This window comes from Podarcis liolepis (assembly GCF_965112155.1).
Source record: "Podarcis liolepis genome assembly, chromosome: 17".
Taxonomy (NCBI): Eukaryota; Metazoa; Chordata; class Lepidosauria; order Squamata; family Lacertidae; genus Podarcis; species Podarcis liolepis.
The window spans coordinates 2625347-2637876 of NC_139571.1; the positions used below are offsets into that span (position 1 = coordinate 2625347).

The following is a 12530-nucleotide window of genomic DNA, read 5'->3' on the forward strand; positions in this document are numbered from 1 at the left end:
TGCATGCCAGCCATGGGTGTGGCCACCCCACACCCCAGGCATATCAGGCAATATACAGAGGCCCCTCTCTGCTCAAAGCACTGATCTGATTACTCAAGAGAAGACAATTTGTATTCCCATCAGTTTAATAATCCTGAGCCTCCCCAATGCTGTGATTGATTTCTTTTTGCCACCACTACCAAAAATGGCAGAATCTTGGGGACAAGGCATGTCCTTCTGAGTGGCTCATCAGGCCCCCATATTGGGGTTATCCACCCCTGCTGTCAGTTATTGTTTTGAGTATCCCTGTGCTCTTCTTCATTTATGTTTCAGGGGTGGGTGTGTTCATACAGGTATGTGCCTTCTATATTTAATAAAAATGATTAAACCTATTAAAAATAGTGATCTCGATAATGAGAGAACCCTTTCTCTTTAAAAAAATAATTCTATTAAAGGGGAACACAGAGGTCACATTAAAGTAGGATTGCCACCTGTCCCTTATAATTACAGGAGAGTCCCATTTTGGGGACACAGAGTCCCCTGTCCTCTTTGGCCCCCAATTTGTCCCGTTTTTGAAGTCATAAAAATAAAAATCCTCCCTGTCCCCATAAAGCTGGGTGACTGTTAAGGCGGAGGGGGGGTTGCCTGAAGGGAGAAGTAGAGAAGAAGGGGGGAGGGATGTTGGGGGTAGAAGGAGAGAGAAACAAAGAAAACACTCTGCACTTCCAGGGTTATTTTTAAAACCCTCCTTATAGAGCACACACACACCATCAAGCTACTTAGCTATTTTCTTGCATTTCTCAAGCCTTCCCTGTAAAGCTAAGGAACTGTTGGTTACTGAAGCTGGAAGGAGTTTTGGTTTTTGGTTTTGGATGGGGGAAGAGATTTTAAGAAGATAAAAAATCTGTATGCTTTATTTTATGCTGGTTTGTGACCAAAATAAAGTTTGATACTTTGATACTAAGAAGATAGACAGTAATGCAAAAGTGTTTCCCCACTTTTTTTGCTACTGTTTTATTTTGGGAAGATAATGGGCTGGAAGTTAAAGCTGCCAGCTCCCCTGAATGTTCCTCAGAAAGAAAGAGAGAGAGACAATGCAGGAAAAAGGTAGGGGTTGCAAGTTAATGAAAGGATGCCCTCCTGGAGATCCCCAGGGTGCCATGGCTCACTGGCTGAAAACCAATAATTTTAAAGCATTTTTCTCTCACCCTTCTCTGCAAAATACCAAGGCACCTAATAAAATCAAAACACCTAGATTTTTTTTTAAAGTTCTCTACAATACTAAAACACAAGAGAGCAGTGTAACCACCTAAAACAGAAGCAGCGAGCACATAACAAATACCAGTGGCAACAGACAACAGGCAGTTTAACCTGCCATATTATTAAAGGGCTTCTGAAATACAAGAGTCCTTACCATCTGCAAGGTCAAGAGGGAGGAATGCAGATGGATCTCTCAGGCAAGAGAATCTAAGCCTGTTGGCAGCCATGAAAAGGTCCTCTCCCCTCAGAGGCCCTGATGACAATCTGACAGGTCATGAGGCAGGTCCTTCAAGTGTCCTGAGCTAAGCACACACTACCAATTTTTAAAAAATAAAACTTACAATGCAGTCTTATGCATGTTTACTCAGACATAAGTGCTGATGAATTCAGTGGCATTTATTCTTAGGTACGTGTGTGCAGAACTGTAACCTTAGACTTGTTTTATTGGACAGAATAGAGCTAAACCTGAAGAAAATGTCCAGCAACAAGTTTAATATTTCAAATACTAAATATATTTTAGATATATGGCAAAATACTGAAAAATTGATTATTCTAGATATAAATATATCATATGTCCTTTTTATGTAATTAATACAAATGTATTTTTTTTTAAAGTCCTAAGTGCTCACATCCCATTTCTTGTAGCATAGAAATATCCAACAGTATTCCCACAACTTGTTTAGGGACTTTACTTTGTTTTGCTGTTGTCCCTACACTTTTTGCCTTGGCAGCAGCCACTGTTACCTTTTGGGGAGCTGTATTTTATTTATATTGTTTTCAGAAACATTAACAACTTACTGTACAAACTCCAACTTATTCAGAATGGGCTAGTTAGCACTGGAATGGGCTAGTTAGGGGCAACTAACCCTTTTCAGCCCAAGGGCTGAAGATTGCGCCCCCCCCCCCGGCTGCATGCCAAGGTGATTGGTGGGCAGACACACAGGCAGGGCCAGTTTTCCCCCCGCTGCTGCATTGCCTGTGTGATTCCAGGGGAAAAGGGCTCTCCTTCACCTTGATTTTCCACTTTTCCTCCTACCCCAGCACTGCTGTGCGGATGACAAGCAACATGAGGTAGAAAAACAAGCAGAGGAAAGCTCCAATCTTAGATCTCCTTGCTTTTTCCTGTTGTAATGGCACTACACCAGAGGGAGAAGAGGACTTCCCCCACAATGGTTTTGGCAGATGGCCAGCAGGTCACTAAAAACAGCTTTATGGGCCACATCTGGCTCATGAGCTCACCACCCCTGGTTTAGCAAGACTTGCATGAGTTGGAATAGGCCAGAGAGCCTTCTCCCATGTCTTCCCTCTTCTGTCCTTCTGTCATACATGTGATTAATCTGTGCCAATTTGTAGGAAAAGTTGGCCTGGAACTCCAGAAACAAGGCTAAGGCCACTATGGGCTCCATCAGCAGCCACAGATAAAAAAAGCTGCTAGGTAATTTTTGTATAATTTTAATGTGTTATAAGCTGTTTTGTAGGTCATTTGATTGAAAGGTAGGATATGAAACTTTCAAACAAACAAAAGATAAGATAAGATAAAATGTGAGGTAAAAATAGGCATATAAATAAAATATTACATTATGGAAAAGGAAGGTGTGGATTCCAATGAGGATTCCAATGAGCACTGTCAAAATACAAAGATAACATCAACATGGCATGAGTGGAACAGTAACTGTTACAAGGCAGGTGATAGGGCTCTTTAAGAACTAAGCACTGTATCTGGAGAAGCAGGTTCTTAGGAACATTTTAAGAGCTAGCCAAACTGCACTTCTGCTACAAACCTGCTTACCAACAGCCCGTTTCCACCAGGACAGGACCACACTGAGGACTCTTCCAAATTGGACTTTCATTTGCCTTCGGCCTCAACTGCAGATCCCCACATTGGTTATAAAGAAGCATATACAGTGGTACCTCGGGTTAAGTACTTAATTCGTTCTGGAGGTCCGTTCTTAACCTGAAACTGTTCTTAACCTAAAGCACCACTTTAGCTAATGGGGCCTCGTGCTGCCGCCGCGCCGCCGGAGCACAATTTCTGTTCTCATCCTGAAGCAAAGTTCTTAACCCGAGGTACTATTTCTGGGTTAGTGGAGTCTGTAACCTGAAGCATCTGTAACCTGAAGCGTATGTAATCCAAGGTACCACTGTATTGAGTTTAGTATTTAAGTACAGTGGTACCAAAGTTTTTTAACATCTCCGTTGACAAACATTTTGGAACTCAAACGCCATAAACCTGGAAGTAAATGCTTCGGTTTTTGAACACGCCTCGGAAGTTGAACCGGAAATGTGGCCTTCGTACTGAGTTTTCCGTATTGAGATTTCCGTTTTGAGGCTTCCATTTTGAGTTTTTGGTTTTCGAACGTTTCGAAAACTCGAACGGTCTTCCAGAACGGATTACATTCGGCAAAACCAAGGTACCACTGTATTACTGCATTTACTGGTTTCAACTCACAACACTGTTGCAGTGATGAATAAGTCATGGAGCTTGTTTCTTATCTTGGCAGATAAGTTTGGACAGAGCAAACTGTAAGTGAATCTGAATAACTGGACACAAGCGTTAATCAAGAGGAGGGAGCAGAAAGGAAGCTCCCCAGGAACCTCCTCAAAGGCTCAGCACAATGCTGGAACCTGCAGCCATCAACAAGCCCTGTCCTTTAGCCATGCTGGCTGGGACCAATGGGAACTGAAGTCCAGCAACAACATCTGGAGGGCCACAGGTTCCCCACCCCTGCACTTGAGCATTGGCTCTCCAGAGTGATTTGTGACTCCTTACCTGTGTCATTGAGAGTGGGGGCTGCAGAACAGGAAGGTTTAGGGATTCACTGGCCAAGCCTCTGTCAGTTTTCTTTTCTGCAGAGGAGAGGAGAGGAGAGGAGAGGAGAGGAGAGGAGAGGAAAGGAAAGGAAAGGAAAGGAAAGGAAAGGAAAGGAAAGGAAAGGAAAGGAAAGGAAAGGAAAGGCAACATTTTTCAGTAATATGTGCAACTCCCAGCCTCAGAACTGCTGGGCACAATCTGGGTACTTCTACACCTCTGAGAGCATAGAATTTGCTCCTGGGCACAGAGTTCAGTTTCTTGACAATTTCATCTTTTATATTTATATATTTTTAAAACCCATAGGTTTCTGGCCCTTTTGGTTGCAAAGACATACTTAAAAGTATCACAATTTACAGAGGCGTAGCTATGTTAGGGCTCATCCACACAGGAGTTTAATATGGATTTGAAGCTACTTGTGTGTATATTATGCATGTAATATCTTCCTCATCCAACTGGCAGCCCCCTGTTTTGCCTCATTAAATTTAGAATATCAGGCTAATCTGATAAGGGAAGTAAATCCAATATAAAACTGCATGTTACTCAGCTAAAGCGCATTGTGCAACCAGGTGGTGACTTTTTATGTGTATGTAGTGATGTTTCACAAGGTACCATATACTGCTACACCTCTTACTCTGATTTTGTTTCCATCAGTCAAAATGAAAGAAGGAAGGGTGGATTTTTAATTTTTTATCTGCTCTTTTTCTTAGAACTGCTCTAGGGCAGAACAGCTCTATTAAAATGAAAACTGAAAACAAGCAAGAGCAAGAGCAGCTTGGAGGGCAGGGGCTGAGCCATCACCCTGGCAATGATTATACAGCTTACAATGTTATGATCTATTTTCAATTATTCAGTCTACAAGCTCCTGAGAGAATGCAGGGCCTGCCCTTTGCAGGTCCCAATATTTGGTGTTTCTTCTCACAGAATTTGCCTTTCCCAAGAGCAGAGCCTTTGGTATAATCCGCCAAGTGCTGCTGCTGCTGTACCACCTCGCATCATTCTATGTCATCCTGCTCAGACCCCATAGGTCATCAAGTGAGGCCCTCTTATGGGTGCAATACACCCCAAAATTTGTTTAGATCTGAGGCAGATCTTTTGGACTAAGCTCCCCCTGGAAACGAGGGCAGTGCCAGCCACTTGTTCTTTTAAGTACCTCCTTAAGTTATTTTTATTCACCCTGGCTTTTTTAGGGCAGCATTGTTGGAAATTACTCATGCTGGTTTGAATGTATCCTTATTGTCTGAACTTTGTATTTAATGATTTATTGTACACTGCCATGATATTTTTAAATAATGAGTGGCTTATAAATTCTTCAAATAGATTAAATGGGCCTTGCACAGATGCAATTAATGGGCTGGGCAATAACTTGATTAACAGACTGCACTAGAATCTCATTTCTATTTGTTTCAAGGTGTAGATTTTTAAAATCTGTACCGTACCAGAAGGTCTTTGAACACAAATGCATATAAAAAAAATGAAATAAAACATTTAACTAAAATATTTAAATCAGGGACTGCTGTTCTTTTTGGACCAATGGGCACATTCTGAATGTTGAGAAAATGCAATGGGCACTGCTCACAAAATGGCTGCCACAGGGGTGTGGCTGCCATGAAGGGCATGGCATAACACAAGATCCCTCTACATGTGAGCCTAGAAATAGGAAACCTTAAGTGTTTCCCAGAGGTTCTCCAGTCAGATACTATATCATAGCTACTAGCCTCCAGGCACTCACTTTGGAGGAGTCCCATCAGCGTCCACAGGGCTAGTCTAGTAATAAGATGTTTGAGGGCCACAGCCAACAGTGAATGAAGGATTAAAAATTGCTCTTTAATGAGACACAATACACAAACCAGAAATTTAAAGGATCACTTGGAGTTCAGAGAAAAAGCTGCTAATGTCATATATGTCTGCTTGGATATACAATAAATACCTCTCATGTATATTAAGCATTTGATTCCTTGGGAATTAGCATAGAGTAGTGGCTACCACAAAGATCCCAAATTCAGCTCTGAGCTTTTTAAGTAGGCTCAAACTGCTAACTATCTTAGTCTCAGAACAGGAGACTTTAGACATCTCCAGCAGTACCTCTGCATGAATTTCTCTACATGAAGTAAGAGCTGTTCAGCAGTGGAACAGATTCACTCAGGAGGTAGTGGACTCTCCTTCCTTGGAGGTTTTTAAGCAGAGATTGGATGGCCATCTGTCATAGATGTTTTAGCTGAGATTCCTGCATAGCAGAGGATTGGACATGATGACCCTCAAGGTCCCTTCAAACTCCACAATTCTATGATATTATGAATTCTTGTGATAACATCATGTGTTTTCCCACCCCTACTGGGGCAGCCAATGAATTGAAATGATGATGTCAAGACACTACAAAATGATCCTATGCTTCATGGAGAACATTGACGCAGGGTTGCCATTTTTGGCAGCAGCCCCATGTCAGGTATAAAATACAGTTCAGCTCTATGGAACCATAATACTGGCACACCTTGTGGGATTTTTGTTCCAAGACAGCATATGTGAAGTGTTATATTTTATTTTATTTTATTTAGATATCCAATATCAGCAACTCTGACAGTGCAAAGTGCTTTAAATATCCAGAAAGAGGATTGATAAATGCATAACCCCCACCACAGAGAAGTCAGGTTAGAGTGAGTAAAGGAGGGCGGGGAACCACACACTAACACTGAAGTAACTGAGGAGAACTGAACGTGTTTGCTAGGAAAGGAAATATTTTCATATGACAGGTAATTAAGTAATTAACCTGCAGGACTGACCACTTCAGAATATTTATACAAACTGAAGAGAAACCAGAGCAATATTGGGTGGTATTAAACTCAGAGCAGAACCACTGAAATTAATGAGCATGAGTAAGTTAGGTCCATTAATTTCAATCAGTCTACTCAGAGTTAAACTTAGTTGAATTACACTGATTATCCGCAGCATTAAAAATAATTACAAGCAGGACATGCTCCCTGGTGGCTTCAAGTAATGATGGCCAAAAGAGTAACTTCCATCAAACCCTGCTTTGGAATGCCCCTGGGGTATCTGGCTGGCCAATGTCTACAGACAGGATAATGAATGAGAGGGATACCTGGGTCTGACCTAGGCTTCTTCTGTTCATGGCCTGCATGCCACCTCTGGCTTCAAGAGAATACAATATTAACTGGAGAAGCAGCAAGATAATGGTGCTTCACCTGATCACATCCATCTCCTTCTCTTATGGGCAGAGGCCTTAGCTCAGAGTAAGAACACATGCCTTCACTGCAGAAGATCCCAGGTCTGGCATCTCTAGTTAAAAAGATATTAGATAGAAGAAAGGGAAAGGACCTGCTTCCAATCAGAGTAGACAGCACTGGGTTAGATGAACCAATAGTGTGACTCAGTACAAAGCAATTTTATATATCCTGTGGTCTAAACCACTGAGCCTCTTGGGCTTGCTGATCAGCAGTTTGAATCCGCATGACGGGGTGAGCTCCTGTTGCTCTGTCCCAGCTCCTGCCAACCTAGCAGTTCGAAAGCACACCAGGCGAAGTAGATAAAGAGATACAGCTGCAGCGGGAAGGTAAATAGCATTTCTGAGCACTCTGGTTTCTATCACAGTGTCCCGTTGCACCAGAAGCAGTTTAGTCATTCTGGCCACATGACCTGGAAAGTTGCCTGTCAACAAACGCCAGCTCCCTCGGCCTGAAGCGAGATGAGCGCCGCACCCCATAGTCACCTTTGACTGGACTTAACCGTCCAGAGGTCCTTTACTTTTTACCTTTACCTTTTATCCTATGGAGTTGCACACCCCATTCCCAGCACCATTTTCTGACCAGCTTTAGATTGCCAGACCAGAAACATCCAGGGAAGACCTACCTTCAGTGCAGACTGTCTGAGCTATGTCCTCTATTCGCAGCTCGTTTTCACTTGACCTGTAACGAGAAAGAAGACAGACAAGTGAGTGCAGTTCTAAGTTACATCCATTGCTAAGTTGGCCCCAAGAACCAGTGGGAACCAACATGACACAAATAACTGCTTTTACTAGAGCAACGTTGGTGCTGCAACCTGAGTTCAGTGTAGCTTTAAAAGTTTTCTTGTGAACATACTTTATTAATATACTGGTGGGTAACTTCTGGAACTACCTGGGAATTTTTAGAAACCCAAAATATATTGTGATTTTTAAATGGATTGTGTAATTTATGAGTCACGCCAAAATTCAGGTAAAGTCATGTGTTAGTCTGCCATCTTAATCAAAATGGTACACCATCCAAATAACAATAAAACTCACTGCCCTCACATCAGGAACCTTTATGCTGAGTTTGGCATGATATTGTGGGAGACAGATGAACTTATATCCCCCAAATGGGTGAAGTCATTCCAAAATGACATTTCTGTCTGCCATCTTGGTACCCAGTGTCCCAACACTGACAAAGACTGTCCCCACCCCAACCTCTGGAACTCTCATGCCAAGTCTAGCAATTATCTCTCAAGAGGTGTCTGAATGCATAGAGAACAAACAGACAAATGGATAAACCATTTCCTTTTTTCCTGTTTAAGGTATTTTATTAAGATTTTCCCATAATACAGTAAAATTACTACAGAAGATACAAATCAAATAAGTATAAAGAGAAGAAAGGAAGGAAAGGAGAATAAAAATAAAGAAAAGGAGAGAGAAAGAAGAATAAAATTTAAAAGAAGAGGGGGGAAAGACACAAAAGAATTTCTGATTTCCCATCTGCCGGTTATTAAAAAAATAAAACTGATTACTTAAAAACCTTCGGTCCATATAAACATCCATCTTCATTTTCTATTTAACAATTATCTTTTAGGCTAAGGATTCTCAGAAAGATTGATTTATTTTTCCTATGAAAAGTCCAAGATAGGTTTCCTATTTATAAATTTTAACCATATTTTTTCTTTTAACTTTACCTCCATTAATTCCTACCACCATTACTTCATATTAAGTAATACAACATTCTTTTGTCCATGTCTATTTTAAAGTCTCTCCTCTGTGATCACACAGTGGGCCAGTATTTGTCTACCCCCATTATATATTCACTAGATCATGTCCAGTTCTGTATATTCAGTTCCATTTCCTGCTGTATTCCATTTCCTGTAATGTCTAGAACGTATCCCAATCTCCTCCTCTGGGATCTTCCATTTTATTTCCCCCACAATCTTCTTCCAGAGGGAGTATCATAACCATCATATCATCATAGCATAAGGGATGAGAGGGATTGGGGGAGTCCATGGTGTGGATGGTTTGTTGAGGTTTGTTCGCATTTGTGAAGTGGGGGGGGGAGGGAGGGTTTGTTGGGTCAAATTAGCGAAATTGATTTGTATGCTTTTGGTGGATTCTTGTCATCGTCTTGTTGGGCTGTGTATGAGATAAAGGGAAGCCATACTGGGGTGAAAGAGTCCTCTTCTATTTGTCCCCGTGTCAGTTTCAGTCTGTTGGTTAGCTTTTCTAGTAAGGTTGTTTCCCATTTGGTACCAGCGGTCCATGTTTACTCAAGACAGGACTCTCCAGTGTCTGGCAACTGAGGCTTCAGGCTGCTGAGAGTAGTGGGTTATAAGCTCTGTATAATGTGAGTGGTCATTATGATCTTGGAAAATGTTCAGTAGGGCCAGTTCTGGGATGAATTCTGTTTAGTTATTTTGCATATCTCTTGTAGGTCTGATGCCTAGAAGGGTTAGATTTGGGGGCATTCCCACCACATGTGGAGATATGGGCCTGTGGAGGTGCAGCCTCTTCAACATTTTGGTGCGGTTCCTGGGCATATTAGTGCCAGTTTCTGTGGTGTTAGGTACCATCTGTAGTTTCAGAGTTCCCTTCTTTTGGCTGAGATGGATTTAAAGGGAGGTTGAGACCACATTCCAGTTCATTGGGTGGGGTTGATTTCATAGCCTATGTCATGCTCCCATTGTTCTTTGATTGTGTCAAGGAGGTTTGAGGGATTTTGGAGCAGTATTTTGGATATTGTAGACACCATTCCTTTGCTGTGTCCCTCTGCTGTCAGGAGGTTTTTGAAGGTGGTCAAGGGCCTAGTGGCTGCTGCTTTTACTGCTGGATTGTTTAAGAAGGCATGTAGCTGGTGGTGTGTTAGCCAGGGTATTTGGGTGTCCCCTACTTTGTCTTATATTTCTTGTGTTGGTATGGGTTTGTTGTTTTTGTAGAAGTCTTTTAGACAGGGTAGGCCTTTGGTTTGCCAGGTTTTTATCTGCAGGTTTTGTGCTGTGTGTTGGAATAGTGGGTGATGAGCCGGGGGGGTTAGTGGGGCTGGGGAGAGTTTGCTGTGTGAACCTGTTTAATGTTTTTTGGATTTTCTTTAGTTTGTTTGGAGAAATGGGTATGCTATTGTGGGGGTGTTTTTGACGATGTCGCTCTCCAAGTGGACCCATTGTTTTGTTTCGTCTCGTCTTCTAGAATATATTGGATTATGTGGCATACTTGGTTGACAATGTAATATGCTGGGGATTCCCCATCCTCCTTCTGAGGAGGGAAGGTGCAGGTATTTGGGGTTTATTCTTGGCTTTTTGTGTGAGAAAATAAACTAGTGTAGTTTCTTCTGCACTTCCAGAGTTGGGTTGGGGGGACCCAGATTGGGAGGGTTTGGAATAAGTAGGTTAATTTTGGGAGGGAGATCATTTTGATCATGGCTATTTTTTTCTGAGAGTGAAGTTGGTATTGTTTCATTTCCTCAAGTTTTTGTTGATTTGTCACCACAGGATCTTGTAATTGTGGAGATTTAGTTTGTTGAGGTTTCTGGTTATTTGTACCCCCAGGTACCTGAATTTGGTGTGGCAGAGTTTTATCTTTGTGATGTTGGTGAATTCCTTTTGGATATGCAGGGGGAGGTGGTGCTGAGGTATTCCCCATTTCCATTTTCTACTTCATATTCCTCTGGTTCATTTTCTTCACCTTGATCAAACATTGATCTGATCATTTTTAATTGTTCAGCCATCAACTGTTTAACAATACCAATGGTCACTGGTTGATCCAAAAGTACCTTTGTCATACAGGATGCTTTTTAATGTTCTATTAGCCACTCAATCCACTTTAATGTTTTCCCCTTAAAATCACAGCTGCAGATGCATTATCTCAAAACAAAAAGATTCCTTTTTCACGGCTAATGATGGCCGCCTAACTTTCAATTTCACCAATTGGTGGTAGAGAAGAGTAAATAATTCCTACTGTCCCTTTAAATCTTCCTTATCCACCATAAATCAAGCCTTCCACTTTGCTTTAGACACATTAACAATTCGATTCCTTTCTATTTTCTCAACAACAGAAGGTAGTACTCACAGATTTTCAAATTGTAGATTTTCCTCAGTAGATTGGGTGTGGGTGGGTGTCTCTCATTACAGTTTCTTTGTCCCAAAGATGTTTTAAAAAGAGAGCCTGTAAGGGGATTATGTGACGTTTGGGCATGATGGCATTACTCCATCAGGAGGTTTTTAATGCTTGATAGTTTTATTACGTTTTTATGTGTTGGAAGTCACCCAGAGTGGCTGGGGCAATCCAGCCAGATGTGTGTGGTATTAACAACCACAACCACAACCACTACTACTACTACTACTCAGCTTGCCATTTTGTCCTAACTCCTGTCCAAGACACTAACCCCTCATCTCCAGAGTGGTTTAATCGCCAGACAGTGTCTGACTATTATCAATCACCATGTAATTATCTTCTGTCTACTGCAGCTAACAGAGAGACAACCGAATCACCATTCATCTCTCCCAGAAGTCCCATGGGTAAACTATTTCCCACAATATGTAGATTTCCATAAGGCAGCAGCATCTGAACCATGTTGAATTGTAATTGCCAATCCCAATCCTGAGCAAAGAGGACACTAGGAACACGTGATGACTAATTAATCATGCAGCAGCTCTAAATGTAAAACCAGTACATGGAGACGCATACACACTCATCATCTACATCGAACTGGGCCCTTCCTTTCTATCCTTGGGACACTCCAAACTCTAGAAAAACATAATAGCATCAGACCAAAAGCATGCAAATCACCTGTCTGGATGAGGCCTTGTTCAAAGGCCAATAGAAAAGGGAACCTATCCTCAGCCTTGTGGATATGATCTACGCAGCACTCAAAACAGCATGGCATAAAATGTCCACACTGGCAATATATTTAAAGTGGGGAGACAAGTTCTCCCCTCACTCTCTGCTCTTTCTTTCGCTCCATTTTTATAAACTGTTTTAACTGTCATATCAACTGCAAATGAAACTCTGAAAACCCAGTTGGAGAAACCAAACCAAGTTCTTAGAAAAGTGAAAGCAGTTTCATGCCGGGGGTTTTTGGTACAACATGGGGGGAGTGATCTGAGCAAACAATTGGATGAAAAGTTGTGTCTTTAGAAACCAGTTAAGACCTTCAGTTTTTGTCTACCTGCAAGGTGTGGGAGGGGAAGGATTTAAGGGCTCAGTTAAACAGCTGTGGCAGTTTCTGCTCATTAGATGTAAGAGTGGAAATGTGTA

At 41.7% G+C, this 12530-nt stretch overlaps 1 protein-coding gene across 5 annotated transcripts in view; it reads right to left on the minus strand.

Moving 5' to 3' along the window:
* The window catches only part of LOC310696688 (putative G-protein coupled receptor 173), a gene marked incomplete at its 5' end in the record, with an annotated part of 69626 nt that overhangs the window by 39598 nt on the left and 17498 nt on the right, over positions 1-12530 (minus strand). For 3 of the 5 annotated variants that reach the window (XM_083482499.1, XM_083482497.1, XM_083482496.1), the window contains 2 exons: positions 4010-4086; positions 7913-7968. Coding sequence is in view for 2 of the 5 variants with exons in the window: in XM_083482497.1 (XP_083338623.1) it covers positions 4010-4086; positions 7913-7968 (133 nt within the window). Of the gene's footprint in view, positions 1-4009; positions 4087-7912; positions 7969-8848; positions 10697-12530 lie in introns of those variants that run through there. The other 2 variants (XR_014520686.1, XR_014520687.1) reach the window with 2 other exon arrangements.